This window comes from Nilaparvata lugens, chromosome 4, assembly GCF_014356525.2.
Source record: "Nilaparvata lugens isolate BPH chromosome 4, ASM1435652v1, whole genome shotgun sequence".
Taxonomy (NCBI): Eukaryota; Metazoa; Arthropoda; class Insecta; order Hemiptera; family Delphacidae; genus Nilaparvata; species Nilaparvata lugens.
This window is the reverse complement of record NC_052507.1, coordinates 65,894,938-65,918,521: the sequence shown is the minus strand read 5'-3', so window position 1 is coordinate 65,918,521 and position 23,584 is coordinate 65,894,938. Positions and strand designations below refer to the sequence as shown.

General features: G+C 34.3%; 2 protein-coding genes across 4 annotated transcripts in view; both read left to right on the top strand.

Moving 5' to 3' along the window:
* Nucleotides 1-16,980, top strand: part of LOC111049718 (facilitated trehalose transporter Tret1-2 homolog) — a 61,074-nt gene extending 44,094 nt beyond the window's left edge. For both annotated transcript variants that reach the window (XM_039426239.1, XM_039426238.1), the window contains 5 exons: nucleotides 9,532-9,630; nucleotides 10,845-11,038; nucleotides 11,846-12,052; nucleotides 12,988-13,174; nucleotides 14,423-16,980. In XM_039426239.1, coding sequence (XP_039282173.1) covers nucleotides 9,532-9,630; nucleotides 10,845-11,038; nucleotides 11,846-12,052; nucleotides 12,988-13,174; nucleotides 14,423-14,838 — 1,103 coding nt within the window. In that variant the 3' untranslated portion in view covers nucleotides 14,839-16,980. The remainder of the gene's footprint in view (nucleotides 1-9,531; nucleotides 9,631-10,844; nucleotides 11,039-11,845; nucleotides 12,053-12,987; nucleotides 13,175-14,422) is intronic.
* Nucleotides 16,981-21,468: 4,488 nt separating this feature from the next.
* The window catches only part of LOC111049728 (signal transducer and activator of transcription 5B), a 41,618-nt gene continuing 39,502 nt past the window's right edge, over nucleotides 21,469-23,584 (top strand). Inside the window, exons 1-2 of one of the 2 annotated variants that reach the window (XM_022335891.2) lie at nucleotides 21,469-21,808; nucleotides 22,844-22,971. In XM_022335891.2, the coding sequence (XP_022191583.2) occupies nucleotides 22,844-22,971 (128 nt within the window). In that variant the 5' untranslated portion in view covers nucleotides 21,469-21,808. Of the gene's footprint in view, nucleotides 21,809-22,824; nucleotides 22,972-23,584 lie in introns of both variants that reach the window. The other variant, XM_039426237.1, reaches the window with a different exon arrangement.

The following is a 23,584-nucleotide window of genomic DNA, read 5'->3' as shown; positions in this document are numbered from 1 at the left end:
GAAATTATATTATATGTCAGGTCTTATTGTAACTAAATAGGTCATAGCATGAAATTATATTATTGATAAAATGGCAGAAATTATTTATAACAATCTCAAACCTAATAAAAATTGTACAAGAGTATTAATTCATTAACGATTTAATTCAACTGAACCACATGGTAATTAAATCTCTTTGGCAAGCCCAAGCCAATCACAGTGCATAGAAATAGCACCAAGAAGGTGATCGTTTGAAAGCAACACATGTTAATCTATTATCAGACACAACCCTGCCTTATCAGTTACACTAGCACATGTACATTGTATGAGAGGAACTATGTCCAGAAGATTAAGCGTTTTAAGAATTACATAAATTAAATTATTATTGTAATTAAAGGAATTGTATTCTACTGCTTGCCACTGACGTCATGTTTACGTCACAAGCGTTCTACCAATGGCAAATTTTTATGCAAATTATTACATCGAGATTCTGAGAAGCAAGGTCTAGCCTAGAAGCTTAGAGAAAAGACAGCACTTCCTTTTGAAATCCTCACCGTGCAGATCTCCTTTTATAGTTACCAAGACCTATTTGTGAAAATTTCTTGTTCAATTTTAAATGTTCTATTTGTGAGCCGATATTTTAGGCCAATTTATTTGTTATTCGTAAATTTCTGTTTTCATCAATCGATAAATTAAAAGCTTAAAGTAATTATCCCTTAATTAATTTGGTGAAGGAGATATTTAAATTAAAATTCCCCACGTGCTGAAACCGAAGCCTGGATTGCCGCCGATCAAACGATTTTTCATCTAAAGAAGAAAACCACGACCGCCAAGGAAATTCACGTGAGTTATAAGTTTTAAAAGGGGCCCCAATCTACGCTTTGAAAATATTTCAGTGCAGAAAAGTATAAATTTTCTTCGTTAAATTATTGGCCACGCCGACAAGCGCTTTAGCATTTAAGAGTCTAGAATTTATTCATATTAAATTTATAAGAATTTGTAGTTGATTAACTATCCTCCGCTGCCTGAACCACGACCCCGAGCAACTTTAAAATATATTTTGTAATTCATTTTTTTTTCACTATTTTTTCAAAACTGTTCAATTTTATCAATTGTAAAATTCTGTTGAATCACGCATGGTATCATGCAAGCATAAGAAAATTTTTAACTATTCTATTAATGCTAAATTATTATCAACCTGTAAATCAAATTCTGAATCTGCACTGTATGACTACATATTTTATTGTAATATATTTCAGTTTTGTTAATTCGCTTTCTGAGTTCGATTATTTCTTAAGCCTGTCAATTATTGTGTCTGATACGTTCTATATCATCAAGAACCGATCGAATACGATCATTGGAATAATGAATTGAGCTGGATATTGGAACAGGTCTAAGTGGACGTAGCGAGTGGGGTCAGATCGAGATATTTAATCTTTGTCCTTACCTGCTCATATATCAGCTTTTATCTGTTACCTACCTCGACTTGGAGCGAACGCATCAATTGTACAGCAGTGGCAGCCATAGATCATATAAATTCCTACAATAGAGCTTAAAACCGACAAGACTCTGTTCTCGAAATATATTCCGAACGATATTTGGTCCAAATACCGTATTTTAATCCTTCAGAACTTATTAGAGACACAGTCCCGTAAATTATCTACATTGGGATTTTTGCTCGACCGGTATGATTTTGTATGCTCATTCTTCACAGGTAATAATTTTAAGGTATCCGTCTTCAGTGTTTAGCGATCGTTACACTACTTATAAAAATTTCATCACTATACAATTTGTCATTAGAAGAATCAAGGGTGAGCGAGCGTTTAGGCCTCCCGCGATTCCGACAATTGTATTGAATCTTGTAGTGAATCAATCAGTCTGGTGTACATTCAGCGTCCACGCACGCAATTACAAAATTTATAGCCGCTACACCATTGACTCAGTACAAGATTCACTCTACATGTGTGAAGCCATCAAATACCGCTCCACATGATTTGGCGCCCAACAGTGATAGGCATTGAAGAGGTGGATAATCGACTGCGAGGATTATTTAGTTGCTCAGTATACTATAGCGCTGACAATGGGAAAATTTTTTGAAAAATCATGGTTGTGAATTTTTTCGAATTTAATATTGACTGTTCACTGTTATATAAAATAACAAGAAGTGCCATACCCAATTTTTGAACAGAAAAGAAATTTATCGATTGATGAATTTTTAGAGAAAAAATCGAACTCAGAATTTTATTATTGTGTTATTCGAAAATTGGTCATACTATAAGTCATAGGTTTAAGAAACACCATAAGAAAGGTCATATTATTTGAAGAATATTAGGTCTATATCGAAACAATTTATAAAATTTTATGGAAAAGAGGATTGAAGTCATTTATATTTTTTAAAGTTTTTAAAGCATAAAGAGGGAAGCAAAATTAAATCACGGATATATTGCGGAATAATTCAAACAGAACACTGCTGCTTTTATATAAAATTTTGCAAAGAATACCAGCCCTACATATAGATTGGTGGCAAGAAATTATAAGAATAATATTTATAATAATAATAATAAATTATAAGAGGCGTACCTGTATTACCGCATAAGTGTTCATGTGTATCCTGTATGTTCTTGTCATTTTATGTTAACGATATTGCTAACTTGATTCATTTTATCACTGAACACATTGCTAAACCACTTTTTCTGTATTTCACTCACTACGACGCTATAACATTTCTATTGGATTTCTTACCAATTATTTTGTATATCACATCAACACTTTCACGTTTTTTATCACTACACCTTTTCGTCGCATATTTTCTCGCAAACCATGGCAGGAAACGACCAGATCAATCCAAGTCTGTCGGACACCGAAGACATCTCACCCGATTGTTCGCCGCCATCCGCATCTGCCACTGCATCCACCGATTTCCGTCCACATATACTGGACGACTTGTCGTCGACGCAGGTGGAGGAGAGCTGCATTCTAGTGGAGGATCCGTTGGCCGCCCAAGAGCCGGAGGATGAAGCATCGGAGAGCATCCGGACGACGACGCCCCAGAAACAGGAACTCCCATTTCTCGCACCGTTGCTCGGATAAAGAACCCGGTTACCGAAGACCACACACCCACTCCTTCCGTGTTACAGATGAGTCTCATCCTGGAAGCATTGAACGATATGATCAAAGAAAGGAAACAACTAACGAAACACTAAACAATATAAATATAACCACGACCAAATGAAGGAAGACAATAAACAATCAAAGGAAGAATTAAAGAAGGAAATTCAAGAGGTAAAGAAAGAAAAGAAACAAACAATGAAACACTAAAAATATGATTACGATGCCAACAAGCAGCGAACATGACACATGTATGGGAGACCAACCTACCGAGAATGTCAAGACTGAAGTCGCGCCGCACCCCGCAGAACGCCGAGAGGGACCAGCCGACATCACCCGCCAGCCGAGGACGACATCCATCAGGTAGAAGGACAGCCCGTACCACCGTGCACCGACACCAGAGTCCAAGGACTTGCCCGCCGAGTGGAAGAGCAGCCCGGACCGCCGACCACCCACATCACCGCCCATCCACCGAGAACAGCACCTGCAACAGATAAACCCAGCACTCATGAAGGTAGTTCACAAAATAATAGAAGTAAAACGAAACCTACAACAAATCAAAATCACAACTGAAACTAAAAACCAATGAATCAAAACAACCACAAACACAATAGCAGTTCAGCGGAAAAGAAAAAGCATTGATAGAGTTTATCTACACCGCCGTCATGTTAGGCTGAAATCCTACATCAAATCTTTTACCGCATTCAAGAAAAAAGGAAAACAATATTAAGAAGAATCTATTCACACCGCAGTCATGTCCGTTTAAAATCAAATAGACTGAACACCAGCATGCAGAAAGGAAAATATTATTCAGAAGAACCCCCAGACACCACCGCATGTAGGTTTAAGAATAGCAAACTACATGTCACCGGCCGACCAAGAGGAATGAATTTGTAGGAATGATTACACCACAGGCACATTCGTTTTAAGCCAAGTTTTAATAAAACGGATAGTTGCAAATTGGAATTGGACCTTGAATGACACCGAATCAAATTTAGATGGGGGCTTGAGGAAGGAATAATATTTTAATTAACTGAAAGCTACGTTGTGAATTACACAATTATCAAACCTTCATAATCACAGCCTACCCATTGAATCACATCTTTGCAGACTAGCATCTTTCTACTGCTGCCTAATCAACACATACCTAACTTCGCCGCATCTCAGCTAATAATGAAATATTATAATCCACTCAAATGAAGAAATTATTATCACTTTACATCAAGAAAATTAAAACTGAAAACAACTTTAAAAATTTACCAACCTAATCAAGCCATCCACCTCGTGTCAGAGTCATCACCGAAACAATCGCCTGGTATCATCTGCACAACTGAAAAATAAAACAAGAATTTATAGCTCCACGGAAAATAATTATAAATTAGAAATAACATGAAATTAGCAGTGAATAGGAGGAAGAAAATAAACAAAGTTTATTTGAAAAAAATATGTCAATATAACCTCGAAATACAGAATCGATAGAAAAATCTATTCAGAACCAAAGCCTGTTCGATAATTTTCTTCGTCACAACAACCAATGTGTGCGAAATCACAGAGTCAATGTATATGAATCAAAGCAATATCGTTATTTAATTATTGTAACCTATTATTTAATGGGAATTATAAGCACAAAACGCAACCAAAAATATATATTTATGTTAATTTGCACGAAATGCGCATGTTCTGTGTTATATGAATGTATCTCTAAAAAACTCCAAAGAAAATGAAATTCTTACCTTCAAATGTGAAATTTATTACTGTTGCATCAAAAGATCATGAATTGTAATTCAAATTGATAAATGTAATCTTAAAGACTTAATATTTGTAACCAACATTGGTAAAAATCAAGAAAGCCATTTCAAGTGTAACCCTGTTTGTACGCAACGTACTAAGCGCAAATAAGGAATTGCTCGAGTCAAACGGTAGACGATTGTCAAGTCACCGAAGTAAAATCACACTCTCACCCAATTTATGTAAAAGCCAAACCAAAGAGTCGAAACTTGTAATAACCATGAAAAAATGATGAAAGTCTATATTTGTTGCAAATACTGTTCGAATCTTAAGAAGTAATATGTGAAATTTTGTATATTTGTTATAGTTATGGGTCTGCTCATAAGCCACCCGTGAATGTAAGTTGTGGAGTTGTTTTAATGAAGGATCCAAAGAGACCTCATTAATTATTGTATTTCGATTGTATCCAATGAAAGGAACAATCAATTATTTATTTTCTCGTAGCCAAAAGTGCACGATATATTGTTTTTAGTGTTAAGTGTTGAGTTTTCGTAGAAGTAAGGAGATGAAATAGTGTATTCATCACAATATCGGATTTTTCAAATAGTCATTGTTTCGACTCGTCTCCCAATTACCTATTTAAAATATCCTGGGGGCTTTGTGTGATGAATCTTTCAAATAGATCTCATGAAAAGAGAGAAAAATTGTGATTACCTTTTAAAATGAAAGAATTTGCTAAAGGAATAGTTAGCGACCGAGCGATAACACTTACTTATCAATAACTGTATATTAGATAAGAGTACCGTTCTGTACCGAATATTTTCTAGGAAATTATTCAATAAAATTATAATTATTTTGCAAATAAAGCACAAATTGTTTATGAATTGATCATTGATTTTGAGGTTACACTTTGTTTACTATCGATCAGATGTTTTTAAAACAGTTCGAACGCAGCTGACTGATTCAAAGTATTGTCAAATGTCACGCTGGCTTCACGTAAGATATAATATCATCTCTAAAAATTAAAACTATCAATAAAGGATCAAGAATTTCAAATAAAAAAATAAAATGTATGTATTATCGTTGAAATTATTTATTATTTAAGAATTATATTATATGTCAGGTCTTATTGTAACTAAATAGGTCATAGCATGAAATTATATTATTGATAAAATGGCAGAATTATTTATAACAATCTCAAACCTAATAAAAATTGTACAAGAGTATTAATTCATTAACGATTTAATTCAACTGAACCACATGGTAATAAATCTCTTTGGCAAGCCCAAGCCAATCACAGTGCATAGAAATAGCACCAAGAAGGTGATCGTTTGAAAGCAACACATGTTAATCTATTATCAGACAACAACCCTGCCTTATCAGTTACACTAGCACATGTACATTGTATGAGAGGAACTATGTCCAGAAGATTAAGCGGTTTTAAGAATTACATAAATTAATTATTATTGTAATTAAAGGAATTGTATTCTACTGCTTGCCACTGACGTCATGTTACGTCACAAGCGTTCTACCAATGGCAAATTTTTATGCAAATTATTACATCGAGATTCTGAGAAGCAAGGTCTAGCCTAGAAGCTTAGAGAAAAGACAGCACTTCCCTTTTGAAATCCTCACCGTGCAGATCTCCTTTTATAGTTACCAAGACCTATTTGTGAAAATTCTTGTTCAATTTTAAATGTTCTATTTGTGAGCCGATATTTTAGGCCAATTTATTTGTTATTCGTAAATTTCTGTTTTCATCAATCGATAAATTAAAAGCTTAAAGTAAATTATCCCTTAATTAATTTGGTGAAGGAGATATTTAAATTAAAATTCCCCACGTGCTGAAACCGAAGCCTGGATTGCCGCCGATCAAACGATTTTTGATCTAAAGAAGAAAACCACGACCGCCAAGGAAATTCACGTGAGTTATAAGTTTTAAAAGGGGCCCCAATCTACGCTTTGAAAATATTTCAGTGCAGAAAAGTAAAAATTTTCTTCGTTAAATTATTGGCCACGCCGACAAGCGCTTTAGCATTTAAGAGTCTAGAATTTATTCATATTAAATTATAAGAATTTGTAGTTGATTAACTATCCTCCGCTGCCTGAACCACGACCCCGAGCAATTTAAAAATATTTTGTAATTCATTTTTTTTTTCACTATTTTTTCAAAACTGTTCAATTTTATCAATTGTAAAATTCTGTTGAATCACGCATGGTATCATGCAAGCACAAGAAAATTTTAACTATTCTATTAATGCTAAATTATTATCAACCTGTAAATCAAATTCTGAATCTGCACTGTATGACTACATATTTTATTGTAATATATTTCAGTTTTGTTAATTCGCTTTCTGAGTTCGATTATTTCTTAAGCCTGTCAATTATTGTGTCTGATACGTTCTATATCATCAAGAACCGATCGAATACGATCATTGGAATAATTGAATTGAGCTGGATATTGGAACAGGTCTAAGTGGACGTAGCGAGTGGGGTCAGATCGAGATATTTATTCTTTGTCCTTACCTGCTCATATATCAGCTTTTATCTGTTACCTACCTCGACTTTGGAGCGAACGCATCAATTGTAAATGATTGACACTTCTAATTTAACCAATTTTGAATTGCTCAATAATTGTTCAGACACTATTTTCGTAGTTACTTAGTTAGATAACTAAATATTGTTGAGCTCACTCAGTGTATCCATTCAGACTTCTTGCCAACTTATTCATTGATGGAAATTCTCCCTTCTAATAAACGACATTTCTGATGAATCCTTCATGCTTATATTTTCACCTACCATAATGTTGTTGAAATGAATAAAGTGGATGGAGTATACAATAAATTTGCTCAATATGTTATGTTGAAAAGCAGCAAAACATTAATGTTGTAAATTTCATCAATCAATATTATGTTTGTTCTTCACACCTTCAAAAATGTCGTACCGATTACCGTATCTACTTTTTTCAATGTGGATGTTCAATATTTCGTTAATTATCCACTCTACATTATTTTGATGTTTTTATTAATCGACATTAATTTATCCTGACATTACCGTAATTTTTATATCAATCTATTATTTTTTGTGAAGTTCTCGTTGATAGTTTTTAAATTTGTCGCTTATTTTTGTGTGTTTACAGCCAGTCTTGTGGTGCTAGTCGTGCCCGTGGGCGCTCTGATTACCGGTTATTTGGTGGATAAAATAGGTCGTTTGAATACAATAAGGCTGTGCGCTGTGCCTTACATAGTCGGATGGGTGCTCATAGCCAGTGCATCCACTCTCAAGATGATTCTCATTGGACGATTTCTCACCGGATTTACCCTCGGTCAGTCAAACTCAATCATATATTAATTATTACTCTAAAAGTAGACTATAGCTTCAGTTTAGCTCTAAAACATAGCTATGAATTTTGACAGTGTTTGGTGAAATGTATATCATCTTCTTACCGGCACTGGGCTCTATTGACCTGTACCGGCATCCATTTCTTTCTTGGTCTTCCTATGCCTCGCTTTCCTCGGATTTGTCTTCTTCTTTAGCTTCAATCATTCGATTGGTTGGCAGCTTTCCATCGTTTCCTATCCAGAGCTGTACTTTTCAGTTGGATGTAGCTCTGGATCCCTAAATCTTTGTTAACTTGCTTCAGATATTGTAGCCGGGGTCTTCCACGAGCCCTTTGTCCAATTATTATTCCTTCCAGTATCGTGAATTCGTTGTGTCGAATGGCCATGCCAAGAATGCCATCTGTCTTTTAGAATACGCAAAAGAGATCGCTTTTCCTCAACACTTTGAAATACTTCCTCATTAGTAATTCTTTCAGTCCATTTCAACTTTAGCATCCGTCTCCAACACCATACATACTTCAAAGGCATTTAGTGCTCGTTTTTCTACCTTACTAATAGTCCAAGTTTCTGAACCATAGAGAGTCGGGTTTGTACTCCCATGCTGGGCCCTGTTTAATAAAACTTATAATTCACGTAATACAAGAGAATCACTATTCCAATTACATGCTCAATATAGCCGATAAGATCAGCTGTTCCTGTATTACAGGACTTCTAAGTTTTTATGAAACAGTTTTCCAGATTTTTCTTCATTATATCCAATAGCGGTTCTACATTCATTTCAGCTCTTATGTTGTCATTCCTTATTTTATCCAGTCTACTACAACCTTTGACTGTTCGTAAAAATCTCATACCAGCAGCATTGTATACGAGATACAGTATGTTTTTGCGATAATAATTATTATTGATAATTAAAACTTTGTGTTTTTGCTATAAATTTTAGTTAACCGTAATAATACTGGCTTTAAAAAGTCCAAATAATAAATTGTTTCCTTCTTTTTATGATCAATGAAATGCATGAACAATTAAAATGCTATACAGATTTTGGAGCAAATAAAAATTTAATGGAACAGAAAATTATGGAAATTTTAAACATATTATAATTTTATCATTTACACATCGTCTGAAACAATAGCGAATTTATTCTGACTTGCAGTGATAATGATCATATGATTTTTTCCGTGTATTATCACTTTTACTTGTATATAACTTCTAACTGTTCGTGTGATTGTCATTTGGTTTTATGAAAAATCCCGGGTATTTATAAATTTTGGGAAGATTTCTCTTAAATTCTCTTGGAATATTCTCTCGTTCTTAATTCCGAGGGAATTTGCATCAATATATATTTATTTCAGGTTCTTTTTTGTTCGTATTCTAGCTATGGGTCCAAGTCCGGCGGTGGTGTACATAACGGAAGTAGCTCGTCCTGATCTCCGCGGTGCTCTCATCTGTACTGGTCCATTCATGACATCTGTAGGTGAGTAGGCCTATTTCAGGCATTTCCTCCATCAATGGTGGAAGATAGTATAGGCCCAATACACTGTAGCACAGATCTAAAGCTTCGTACAAAATGTTAATAACTTAATCCATATAGATTCTGTTAGATTGAACATAACTTATCATACACATGATAAACATATGTGTTTGTCAAGCTCCATTTAATTCAATAGAATCTAAAAGAATTAAGTTATTAACATTTTGTGAATAACTTTGGTGTAAACGTGTAAACCCAGCTTAAGCCTGTCAAAAATTCTTTGATCATAGGCTACAGGTGAGACTTTGAATGGAATTTCATAATGGTTTTAATCAAGGTTCAAAAAAACTATATGAACAGTTCAACAAAAGAATTTATTGAATTCAAATATTCCATCAATTGAATAATTCATTTTGACACTTGAGAATGACAAATGTCGAATTTAGCCATGTTTAATTTCAAAATAATAAGGGTTCTAGTAATTTTCTATAATTAATTGAATTAGCTAGATACTAACTAAAGTGCTAAATTAGATTATGTGCTGGTTACATCTGTACAGTACCCTTCACTTTGTCTTCTCGTAGATACGACATGATTCGGCTATAAATATGAAATAATATTCCAATAAGCGTTTGTGGGGTCAATTCTATATAGTATACGGTACTGAAGCTTTCATTTAGTATTTTGAATCATATACAAATTGACAATGAAATAAAAGTCTTTACATGAGTGGTGCAGCCACTACTAGAATTATTAATGAATCTAATTATTTATCAGAATGGTCACAAACAGTTCAATTTATTTTTCACGTTGAGCATGTAAAAAATATTATTAAATTTAATTAGAATTTATTATGAAAATTTATTTAATTTTCTATGAAATTTATTATTTTTTTAGGAGAAAAATACTATAGTTCGTGCGAACCTCAGTTTGCTCCACGAGGGGCTTTATGACCAATGTCATTTCAATATAACATTTTTGTCGTTTCTATGCTGATTCTATCAAAAAGGCCTACGCTCTCTTTTTCGCCCCTTCTCTCACACAATTAGCTCACAGGTTTTCTGGATGAAATCTGGCAGCACTGTACTTTTGGAGTTTAAAATTATGAAAAGGATCTTTCAGAAGTGACATCATTATTATAAAAATCTGTTACTATTGTGCTGATCAATTATTGTTTGTGAAATGAATATTTTTTACGGATTATTTGTAATTTACAGGCATGGTTGTGATATATTCGCTGGGCGCAGTCATGGATTGGCGTTCTGTCGCTTGGATCTCTATAATTTTCTGTTTGGGACCGATCATTTTCATGTACATCTTCTCACCAGAGAGTCCCGCTTGGCTTCTCTCAAAAGGACATGCCGATAAGGCTCTCAAATCCCTCGTCTATCTAGCTCGCAATGATAAACAGGTGAGTTGCAAAATTGAATAATGAACGTCAAGCTTGTAAATGGGGTATTTTGTAGTACATTATTTCTTCAGAGTTTTTCTGTATCTTATCGTTCCATAATAAATTCTTCAACTATTCTGTACTTGTGGAGAATTAAATTTTCTTAGGCCTATTAATGTAATGGAATGCAATAATTAGTTAAGTGATGAACGAAGACGAAAATCAGTGAGTCTTGAGTGAATTGCAAAATCGAAAAATGTCAAAGACTGAAAACTTTAAAATACCTAGCTTTATTAGGCTACTAATTTGCTCTTGATATTCAGTGTTGTATTCAACGCTCAACTTAAGTACAGTACATGGCAATGTACTGCATGATTATTCAATGTCAGTATTTTTCACATTGTCTCTTTAAACAGCTATATATAAACAGGCAATAACTACCAAGGTAGTAGCTATGAGTTATACATTTTATTTATTTAAAAAGCTGAACTACTATAGTTTTAAACTGAAGTCTTATATCGTTTTGAAACTGTAGCCATTCATAGATTCAAATCTCCCAAAATAACTTGGAAGTATTACTTTCAACAAAATACAACAGAAAACTACCGTACATAAAGGAATAGGCTTATTTTATACTGTGTTGTAGGAAAATTCTGATACAAATCTTGATTGTTTTGTTTTGAGCTATTGATCATACAAAGTTTAATAATAAATATTATTTTTTAAAGGTTATCTATTATTTTTATACAATGGTTTTAAACAGATTACAATAATATTGCAAGATGGGTTTTACATTGTCTTCATTGCTCGGTTCCGTTTGATTTTCAGGGAGGCTTGCCGGAACGTCAACTGGCTGAAATGAGAAAAGAAAACGATCAGAACCAGTCGAAAAATAATAATGTGTTCGCACGGCTCGGGAGGGCGGTTTGTAGTCCCAACTGCTACAAGCCATTCATCATTCTCATCTGCTTATTCACATTTCAACAATTTTCCGGAATTTACATTACTATTTTCTATGCTGTCACGTTCTTTCAGGTGAGTTTTTATTCCATCTTTGTAGGGGTAAGAATGATGGACAATTTTGTTTGAATGCCCCCGAATTTATAATAAATCATCTAGTGAGTTGAGTTCATTATAATTGTTATCTAATGATTCGATTTCATAAAAGGTGAGAAATATCAACATTTTCAAAGTGATTTTTATGAAAACTTCTATGTAAACAGCCTAAAAATTTTTTGCTTTTTTGAGAATTCTCATAATCAATTCAAGATCTGAGTGAGCATTAATGATGGTTGATGTTGATGAAATCGATTGCTGGAAAGTAAATATTATTCATAATGAATTGATAATGTAGGGATGAATGGACAAAATAGACCTTAGATAGGCCTACTTCATAGTTATCAAAAAAGCCCAACTCATTATTGTTACGTAACACAAAAGAACTCTTACAAAGTTTATGAAACAACAAAAAATGGATCGCCTGTGAGGATCTGTTCAATGAATTACCGTCCTTGTTAGTTACAGGATTGTGTCTTCATTCATCTTTTGTTACTGTTTGTAACAGAATCCCATCACAACGTATACTACAAATTACGAAAGAAGATCACCAGTGCGGATCTCTCGAGGAATGAGGAATATGCGATTTAGCCTATTTGTTAGTTAGATAATAGATTATTAGAATACAAGAAAACTATTTTCACATACATCGTGTGTTGCTGTTTTCAATATAGTATCCCATTCTCCGTCGATTCCAAATCTCGCTGATAACTTTATTGTTCATTTATTCGTGAAACTCACAAACAAATCAATAAGTTTCAATCAGTTTCTCCAAACAGTTCCAACAAACCTTTTAGGAGTGACGACTTTCGGCATGTTGTTGGTGATGATGACCAACAACAGGTTGGTCTGAATGTATTATTATGTTAGGAATATTGTATTATCTAGTACATTATAATTGGTGTTGTGCACAGGATGTTGGCGGAGACTTCAATCCATACATGTCGACCGTTTTCATCGGCGTGGTGCGAGGGTTGGTAGGCCTGCTCACCTCCTACCTGTTGCGCAAGTTTGGTCGGCGACCTCTCTTCATCTTCAGCAGTTTCGGAATGGCTGTCTCCATGGCCATCTCTGGCTATTACACCCGACTCATTGCCCTTGGTATGTACCTCTTGGATTAATCAATTAGTACTCCTATGATTAGTATATTTATTCAAAGAATAAACTAGTGGAACAATCATATACAAATTGTACAGAAATCGTATAGAATATAGTAAATTTACTAGAAAAATTTATTGTGCTGGATTTTCACATATTAGTATCATTGTAAGGGCCATTTGCTCAGTAAAAGATTAAACTGAAACGAATCAGCTGATGGCTCGAACTCAAAATGCAACATATTATAACAATCGAGACTTGATATGGATTTAATTCAGTATAAAATGAAATTTCGTTAAAACTAGCTCTGTGCAAACAGCACTAAGTGTCCGGTACAGTGGAAATATTATGCCCATTACTTCTAATGGGACAATTCATACTCGCTCGACCGGGCTGAATGAGAATAGCACCATTAGAGCTCATGGAATTAAACTGTATTTACTGTACCAGGCACATATACTGATACTGATAGGTCCATGTGGGAATCCAGCTTTAAAGATTGCTACACTGTGAAAATTGAAGAAAACCTTTTCTCTATTATAAGTGTATGTAGCCTAGGCTTAATGTGTAAATCTTTCTATCATGAGACAAAATATGCTGTTGTATTTGTAAAAGATCAGTGATTGGAGCAAATATTTATGTCAACCATTACATGCATGATGACTTGAAAACGTGTGAAAGTTTTGATGAATACATTCATTCAAGTTACTGGCAGTTAACCACTGCAATAAGTAGTGGCAGTTAACCACTGCAAGTTGAACATGTTCTGTAATAATAGCATAATTTATAATGCAAGACAGAAATATTCAATACTGAATTTCACTGAATCCAGCAAATATTCATGAAAAATTCTCTCTGGTACAATTCTTTATTACGTATACGGATTATTTTCATCACTCGTATTAAAAGATTAATGAAGAATACATTCTACTTTACTCTACAATTTCGGCTAAGGATGAAGTTTGTTTTCAGGCTATCTACCAAACTTACAACACATTTCACAATTTACTTATTAATTTCTCTGCCTAGCTTACGATTTTCCAAGCTTTTTTAGACGATTAATAATAAAATTAATTGTATAAACAAAAGTGGATTTGACAACATCTAATGCTTTGTTCTTTAGTTACCGTATGGAGAAGTTCCACCAAATTAATATGCTGTTGTGTACTCAACATGTTTTACATTAATAATGAACGTTTTTGTACTACATTACATTACATTAACAGTGAAATATTTTTGTTTCCTGTGTAGGAGAATCAGAGAGCAGCCTGATACCGATCACATGCATCCTGCTGTACATGAGTTTCGGTGTGACCGGTCTGATGACAATTCCCTGGACGATGACCGCAGAGCTGTATCCGCTGGAGTACCGGGGCCTTGCCCAGGGCATGACCATCTCAGTGGCGCACGTCATCATGTTCACTGCCGTCCAGATCTACCGTCCCATGTCCGAGGCGCTGGGAGGCGCTTTTGCCGTCCAGTGGCTCTTCGGCGGTGTCTCTCTCCTCTCCATCGTCTTCGTCTTGCTCTTCCTACCTGAGACTCACAAGAAAATGTTGTCCGAAATCCAGGACTACTTCACGCACAACACCGTCTACCTGCTCAGAGACAAGAATGTGCCAACAAATACAAACTCCACCGCTACCAACAATAACGCTATAGTCTAAATATAAGATACCTGTCTTAATTAAGTTTATACTTGTACCGGTGTTATGGAGTACAGTAGTATCTACTTATCACACCAGACCCTAGTATCATAGGCCCATGTAGGTTCAACTTGTCTTAGAAACCAACTAATTATAGGTTTTAAAACACTTATGAAGAGTGAAAATGCACTCACTTTTAGTAGTGATGATCGTTATATTTCGACCTAATAGTGTAGGTCATCATGAGACTTCATAAGTGTTTTAAAATTCAAGCTTGAAATTAATAGTGAATAATTATGGATATGCAACAAAGTAATTTTATTTTATATAATGTTATGTTCATTCTAGTTGCCAACTAGTTTATTCTAAAATAAAAACTACATAGACCAACTGATTTTATTATATCCACCTTTAATACAAGGCCATGGCGTACGATATTGCAACGTCGCAGTGTAGACCTAGAATTTAATACATGATTGGTGAAAAATATCAGCTAGTATTTTTTTTTTTTAAATCTTATTTCACCAATCATGTATTAGGCCTACACTGCGACGTTGCGATATCGAAGGCCAGGTCCTTGTATTAGAGGTGGCTATGATTTTATGTCATATTATATTGGTTTCTAGGACATGTTCATTCTATGGTCGTAGTTTATTCTATAGTTGTGTATAAACATGTCATAGAAATCAACTAATTAGTCATATTATGTTGTATTTATTCTAGTTACCAACTAGTTCATTCTATAATAAACAATAAGACATAGAAAATAATTAAATTTTGTTTTTAGGACATGTTTATTCTGTAGTTGTGAATAAACATGTCAAAAAAACCAACGAATTTTAACTCAGATTAAGTTGTTTTGTATAACGTGTTTATGCTACTGATGGGCCCTGAAGTTATAAGTAGATACTGGATGAAGTGATTCCAGATGTGTATTCTTTTAATGTAATCCGAATAATGGATCTCGTCACATTGTAGCGATGCATTTTGTACCTGCGTTATCGTTCGAATGCAGCTGGCATTAACTTCCACCAGTGAAACTTACTAGAAAATACGTTTATTGACCAAAATATGAATGTATTCTACGATTTGATGGTTGTATCTGTTTTCCTTTTCATAGGGTGCAAACATAGTGGAGAGGCAAACGTAGCTCCAAGCTTTAGATTTTTGCATTCAATACTTGTGATTACAATTATATTACACTTTTTACAGTAACTATGTAATAAGATGGTGGTATATAGTGGAGTACTATGTGCACCAACATTTAAATACATTCATTACATTCAATTCTCAAGCTTGAAACTACCTTCGCTGCTCCAGTATAATTTCCACCCTTACCAAACAGGGCTTTACTTTTGAACGTTCCAATTGGTGCACAGTCAACCGCCAAATCCTCGAACATTTTAAAATCATGACAAGTTTTATTTGAATGAGACGGAAACTGTAACTTCTTCCACTTCTGGAGAACGAAAGATGGTATTGTAATTTATGGTTGAGCTGAAGTTGTACTGGATATGAGTCATATTTAGGCTACATGAGTAATTGCAAGACAGCATTTAGACAGACATGTCTGTGATAAATTGAAGAACAGGGTTTTTTCAATTGTGATTTGAATAGAGCTTGTGACCAGAATTCGTATGAGAAACAAACTGACATAAATAGCAACCACCTCCAATTTTCTAACATGTTCAATGTTGAATAATTATTCCAACTTCTTATCTCTAAGTTTCTTGACTTTCACTCATTTCACTAAATGATATTAGACTTCACTAATAATAAGAGAAGAGTGTTCTAAAACGTCATTATATTTACTTAAACAGAAGTAAAATAGATACAACCTCAATAAAGCTGCAAGTGCTTTGAATTACTGTTGTGCCTTTTAATAAAATAAGATAAGTTAGTTTATGATAGAAGGATTTTGCGAAAAAGGCAGTTTGATCCAGAAGCTGTAACTTAATTTTCGATAGAACAAACATTATAAATAGTAATAAATTTATTGAAGACTTCTTTAGGCTGTCGAATCGGGACAGTCTAAAACACTAGGTTAAGTAGGAATTTGAATAAAATATAATTTAACAACTATTAGAAATGAATTTTAATGATTTATTAGGTTATTGATATTATAAGATCGACATTTAATAATTCAGATATGTTTTCTAAGAATGTCTATAATTTTTCTATATTTGAATGAAACCGTTCCAGTTGATTTTATAATAAATATAAATTTTTAAATGATTACTGGTATACAATTTTAATCTATCCTCAAGTGGTATTTTTCATTTTTTACCTAATGCAGATGGAGCATTAAAAAACATTAATTTTCCGTCATTTATTTTAAATACTAGTAGGTAACCCGTGCTTCGCAAGGGTCTATTTTAAAACTGCAAAATGAAAACTTGACGTAATAAAAAATCGAAATTTGAAAATAGACCTATAACCATCCTCGGTTAATGAAGAGTCTATATGCAAAATTTCAAATTAATCAGTTGAGTATATTTCAGACGTGATGATGCGTCAAACATAATTCCCTATTCCTTATACGTGTATAAGCCAGTTCTTTCCTTTATTATAGTATAGAAAACTGAAGAATACATAATACTTGGAAACCTCACAGAATCATATTGGTTTTTCCAATACATCAATAAATTTTAGTTCGATTAGGATCCTCCTCAATTTGAATCAGGCAGCCTTTTGTTTTCCCAATTCCAAACAAAATACTCGTTTCACTGGGAATTCGTGTCTGATAGTACATTATAACTGAAGAATATAAATTATTTCTTATTTTATTGTGATCTATTCATGTTTTTCTTATGAAATTCAATTATAGGCCTACAGCATGAAGACTATGTCCAATTCATTTGTACTAGTGGCAAAATTTTACATTAAAAATAATTATTTGATAAAATCCAAGTTCAATAGTAATGAAAACAAATTCCTTCAAAAATAATTGATAATAATACGTTTCGAGGGAAAAAATTAAGAACAAAAAAATGGGAAGTCTCGGGGGGATTTGAACCGAGGAACCATTGCTCCGTAAGCAGGCCTTTTACCGCTGCGCTACATACACGTTCGCAAATGTTATAGTAGTCTTATAACCTGCTCATAAACAGACACACTTTGGGCTATGAAACTTCATGTAGCCTACGGTAGCATAGATGAATTTGAACATTAATTCTGAAAAATCTAGAAGGAAAATTGAAATTTGGGCTTCCAGGTGCACGAGATTGATATTTTTAGAATCTATGTTCAAAATTTGGAGATCTAAATCATTCCCGTTTTTTCGGTATGCAATCCACAAGTTGACATGTTTTGATGCGAACAAACGAACAAACACAACCCTACTCTCTCTTATTATATAGATTACAGTTCTCTGCAGTTCTAAAGTTAAAGTGCATCATCACATTATATAACTACCGCATTGAAATTGAATTTTCTTCTAAAAAATCTGATATTTTCACATCCATATTGAACTCAATTTGCTAATATCGTTCTCGTTCATCTGTTGTTTCCATTTGAATACTGAAATTACCAGAAATTCAGTATCTTTAGTCTAATAAACAAAAGGTTGTGGAGGGAAATGTTTGAAACACGATTTTTGAATGACAATAAATCACAAGGTGAGGGTTTACATTTAAGATTTCTAGTTTCAACTCCTAAATATGACGGATTGCTTGATTTCTCAAAAAGATGGATTTATCTCTTTTTCATAGACAAGCGAAAATAAAAGACAAGCAACAAAGTAATTGTTGCACCTACACATCAGGTGAGCCTGATTATAACATCAGTCACTGTCGCCTCCCAGAACTATAGTTGACAAGAAGTTACAAACATCTAGCTTCCCAAATTGGATGAACCTGCTGCGAGGAACATGACTTGAAGTAGAACGTTTTCAGCAGGACGGGACTATTGTACATCCCACATTAGGTCACAATGCGCCATCATCTAAATACAAGCATTACATTCAGCACTCTCAGCACACTCAAGCTAGGTTATCTTCGTCGCTCCACATAATTATGGTGAGACGGACATAATGGAGCGGTATGGAATGTTCTAATGCATTTTACAAGCTTAAGTTCTACATCGTTCTACTATGTTTTCGCAACTAATCTTGACGCTTTAAGATGTTTCAGGCGATGAATAATCCATACAGAATGTGAAGTACGGTAATAAGTGAACTCTGCAACATTTAAGTGCAGGACCGAATAGCGTACCTATTGAATTCAGTGTGGTGACGATATTATTATTATATATCACTGTTGTTTGTAAATGGATATCTCAAAAAATATACCTTGAATATCATTGATATATTCAAACATAAATAAATGAATGCACTACCATAGCTTACATGAATTTTTATATCTGCAATAGGTACCTAGGTTTTTAAATTATAAATTACATTTGCGTGCAAAGACCAGTAAAAATATAATGAAATGAAGGAACATGAATATTTTCCTGTATACAATTTCCAGGTTCTTAAAATTTATGAACTCCATGTAGCAGAGGCCAATTTAATAATTATTAATTACAAATAACATAGCCACTCTAATACATTGAGTATAATAATTTTTTTTTATTATCTATATATTATATAAAAGCGAAATGGCACTCACTCACTCACTGACTGACTGACTGACTCACTCGCAGAACTAAAAATCTACTGAACCAAAAACGTTCAAATTTGGTAGGTATGTTCAGTTGGCCCTTTAGAGGCGCACTAAGAAATCTTTTGGCAATATTTTAACTCTAAGGGTTGTTTTTAAGGGTTTAAAGTTCGTCTTTTAGCATGTATATTTTTCTTCTCCCAATCTCTTAATTATAATTGAATTTCCTTATCATATGTTACTATAGAACTATAATCTAGATAGAGTACCTCTTCGAAACAGTTTTTAACTGGCAACTAAATTAATAATTTTGACAGGTTGGCATTAAGTTGAGTTGACTTTGTTAGGTTGGCACCAAGTTGGAGATTTAAATGCATTTATCGCGGAAAAATTGATTGGGCACTGCTACTTCAATCCTGGGAATATTATATTACTAGCCGTCAGGCTCGCTTCGCTCGCCATATCCGTTTAGCCAGACGTTTAGTTTGGACCCCGACTGGAATGTCCTAACATATGATAAAAATGCCCAAATGAAAAATGCAGGCGAGCGAAGCGAGCCTGCTGATCCCACTCTTGGACGATCCAGTCGGGGGCGGAGCCCTTTGGCTAGACAGATATGGCGAGCGAAGGGAGCCTGACGGCTAGTAATACTATAAAAGCGAAATGGCACTCACTGACAGACTGACACACTCACTCACTTGCAGAACTAAAAATCTACCGGACCAAAAACGTTCAAATTTGGTAGGTATGTTCAGTTGGCCCTTTAGAGGCGCACTAAGAATTCTTTTGGAGATATTTTAACTCTAAGGGTGGTTTTTAAGGGTTTAAAATTCGTCTTTTAGCATGTATATTCTTCTTATTCCAATACCTTAAAATTATAATTGAAAAATATCCATACCATATGTTAATATAGAACTATAATCTAGAGAGAGTACCTCTTCGAAACAGTTGTTCTGGTAACTAAATTCAAAATTTTGTCAGGTTGGCATTAAGTTGAGTTGACTTTGTTAGGTTGGCACCAAGTTGAAGATTGAAATGCATTTATTCAGGACCTCCTAAATACCAATTTATCCAGTACCTCCTAAATACCTATTTAGGAGGTCCTGATTTATCGCGGAAAAATTGATTGGGTACTGCTACTTCAATCGAAGCTATTCCTGGGAACATTATATATTACTAGCCGTCAGGCTCGCTTCGCTCGCCATATCCATTTAGCCAGACGTTTAGTCTGGACCCCCGACTGGATCGTCCATATGATAAAAATATGACATAACATTTCAAATTTGGTAGGTGTGTTCAGTTGGCCCTTTGAAGGCGCAATAAGAACGGATTTGGAAAAATTTCCAAAGATACGAAAATCTGCGTTTTTTAGCGTTTTCTCAGCTTTATCGAGGACAAATAAACAGAAAATGTTCAAATTTACTACAGAAGCTCAGCTGGCGTGCAATAATGTTGTGTTAGAAGGAATTTTAAATAACGCCAAAGATACGCCCAAAATCTACGTTTTCTCAGTTTTTATGCGTTTCATCACCTTTTTCAATAATTGATGGAAATATATTTAAAAAAATTCAGTACACAGATTTAGCTGAGGTGGAAGAATTTTGTTCGCCAAAGATACGCCGATATAGTAACAGGTGTTTTTCGAGATCAAATTGACATAATACGTTCAAATTCGGTACAGAGGTTCCGCTGAGGTCTACATGCAGGCGAGAGAAGCGAGCCCGCTGATCTCATTTTTGGACAATCCAGTCGGGGGTCCAGAATTCAGTACAGAGGTTCCGCTAAGGTCTACATGCAGGCGAGCGAAGCGAGCTTGTTGATCTCACTTTTGGAAACCCAGTCGGGGGTCCAGGCTAGACGGATATGGCGAGCGAAGCGAGCCTGACGGCTAGTAATATATAGAGTATACTCTAGAGGTGACTATGCAAATAATTTAAAGTAATTTTGAATTTAAGCTACTCTCCCGCCTTGTCAGTAGTTTGAAATCAATACAGAAGAGTGCGCTAGATTGCCCAATACAAGGAAATATTTCCAGCTTGTCGATGTCCTTGAAGCAGTTCAATTCAACCACCTCTCCTCCGCTCATCATTTCAGCTTTCTGCTCAGCCAGCGAACAGGTCAATCCGTTTTCATTTGCATATGGACAGGAAAGCAAAGTGCATTAGATTCTAAATTGTTGCTTGTTGTAAATGAGTCACGCTGTGCAATTTCTTAGTTTTAGATTGAGAAGTTTCTATTTTAGTATTAGAATTGTCTTTTAAGTTGTGTTTTGATGGTGATCGATAATCCATCACTAACTTGAATCCTGGATGGTTTTTCGGGTCCCTTGCCTTCGCCTGGAGGAATCTATTGAACATTCATATTGAGCAGCAACAAATTTCCTGGAAAAGGTAACTTGCTAAGTTGGCCGGATCTACTTATGTTTGAATATAATTTCTATCGTATTTTACTGTAGTATTATGTTTTTAAATGTGGTTTACCTAGGTATATCAGTGAATCCCACATATTTTTGTTTTGTTTTCTATTAGTATTTGGTTATTTTTATTTGCCGAAATAGCATTGTTTCAATTATGTACGTTTTTCCTGTATGAATGTAGGCTACAGTTGTTTCAATTCAATACTACAGTATGGCCAAGAATAATATACCAATAAGCCTAGTATATTCTATAAGCCTAGTCCATGGACACATGATTTAGGTTAGATTCTTTGATTATATCTTAGTTTAATATTTTGTTTAAGTATAAGTTCATTTTTGTATTTCTTAAGATTTTCTTGAGCTCTTTTGGCATGTTATTAAAAATACATTTTTAATCAGATAAATTTTTAACTTGATGCAAAGTTAAGGCTAGGATTTTATAATTAGCATACTCAACAATTTTCCTTATTTTCTAATTTGCTTGATTGTTCTCTTTGATTTATTGCAAGCAGCATGTCCAATATTAATTTAGTCATTTGTTTAAAAGTTTTTCATTTAGCCTATAATGAATAAGGTAGCCTATTTCTATTTCATGTGCTTTGTGAAATAATTCATCATGGCAATCTACGGAACCGTAGGTAGGCCTAATTTAAATTTTGGTCACCAGGGACGCAGTAACCTTTTGCCAATTTTAACACTTCAGCAGACAGACTAACCTAACCGAAAAGTTCAAAATTGACATTGCATATGCTTTTAAATTGCTGATTTCTATATAATTTTAATATTATTGTTTTAACCTCAGACTTCATTCCTTTTAACACCATGTATAGCCTACTAATAATAATATTTAATTCTCATTAATTTAATACTATGTTAAATATTTCTCTATAGACCTGTTGCAAACCCAACACTGTTAGTTTTTGGAATATGATGATTAAGATTATTGTTGGATACTATGTATGATCATTGAAGGTGTTTTTAAGTTTATAGCCTATTTATTGTGTTGCAGATGACTTTGTGGGAGCAGACACAAAATTTGCCGGAAGGCCTTTTCTCGCAGGTGCGAGCTTTCTATACTGACAAATTTCCGATTGATGTGCGGCATGTTCTGGCCAGATGGCTGGAGGATCGAGTCTGGTCAGTAGGCATACTGTTGCCGATTATCTTTAAACTCAATTCAATTAATCATTCACCAGCCTCATGCTGGTTGAATTTCGTCAATAATGAAGTATTAACATGGTTACATTTAAAACACAAAATTCATCAAGGTGTTGCTAGATGTGAGGACTCTTCATTAATGTGAGGAAGATGTGTAATCACTTTCAGTTACTCTATTTGGTTCCTGTTTGATGTTCACCTACAGTTCATTACAAGTCATGTTCAGTTAAGCTCTATCAACATCCAATAATTGTGTGGCTTGAGCAAACTTCTTGATTGAATCAACTAATTGATAAATGTTATTATATTCAATAGAGGTCGAGTATTCAGAACTGACCCCTGGCCTCCCACCACATGTTACCAACCACTGTTATTTTTGTGGTGGGATTAAGGAACTAGATAGTTGTCTCCCAGCTTTCGTCGAGGAAATAAATCAAATGCGTTTAAATAGTATAAATGAGAGATAGAGTTTATGAATCGAATCCCTGATTTGAATTTAATAACTCGACTGAGTCATTGTCAATGTAGTAGAACCGTTCCATACTGAAATAAAACACACATATGTTGTCAAATTATACACAGTTTCATTTGG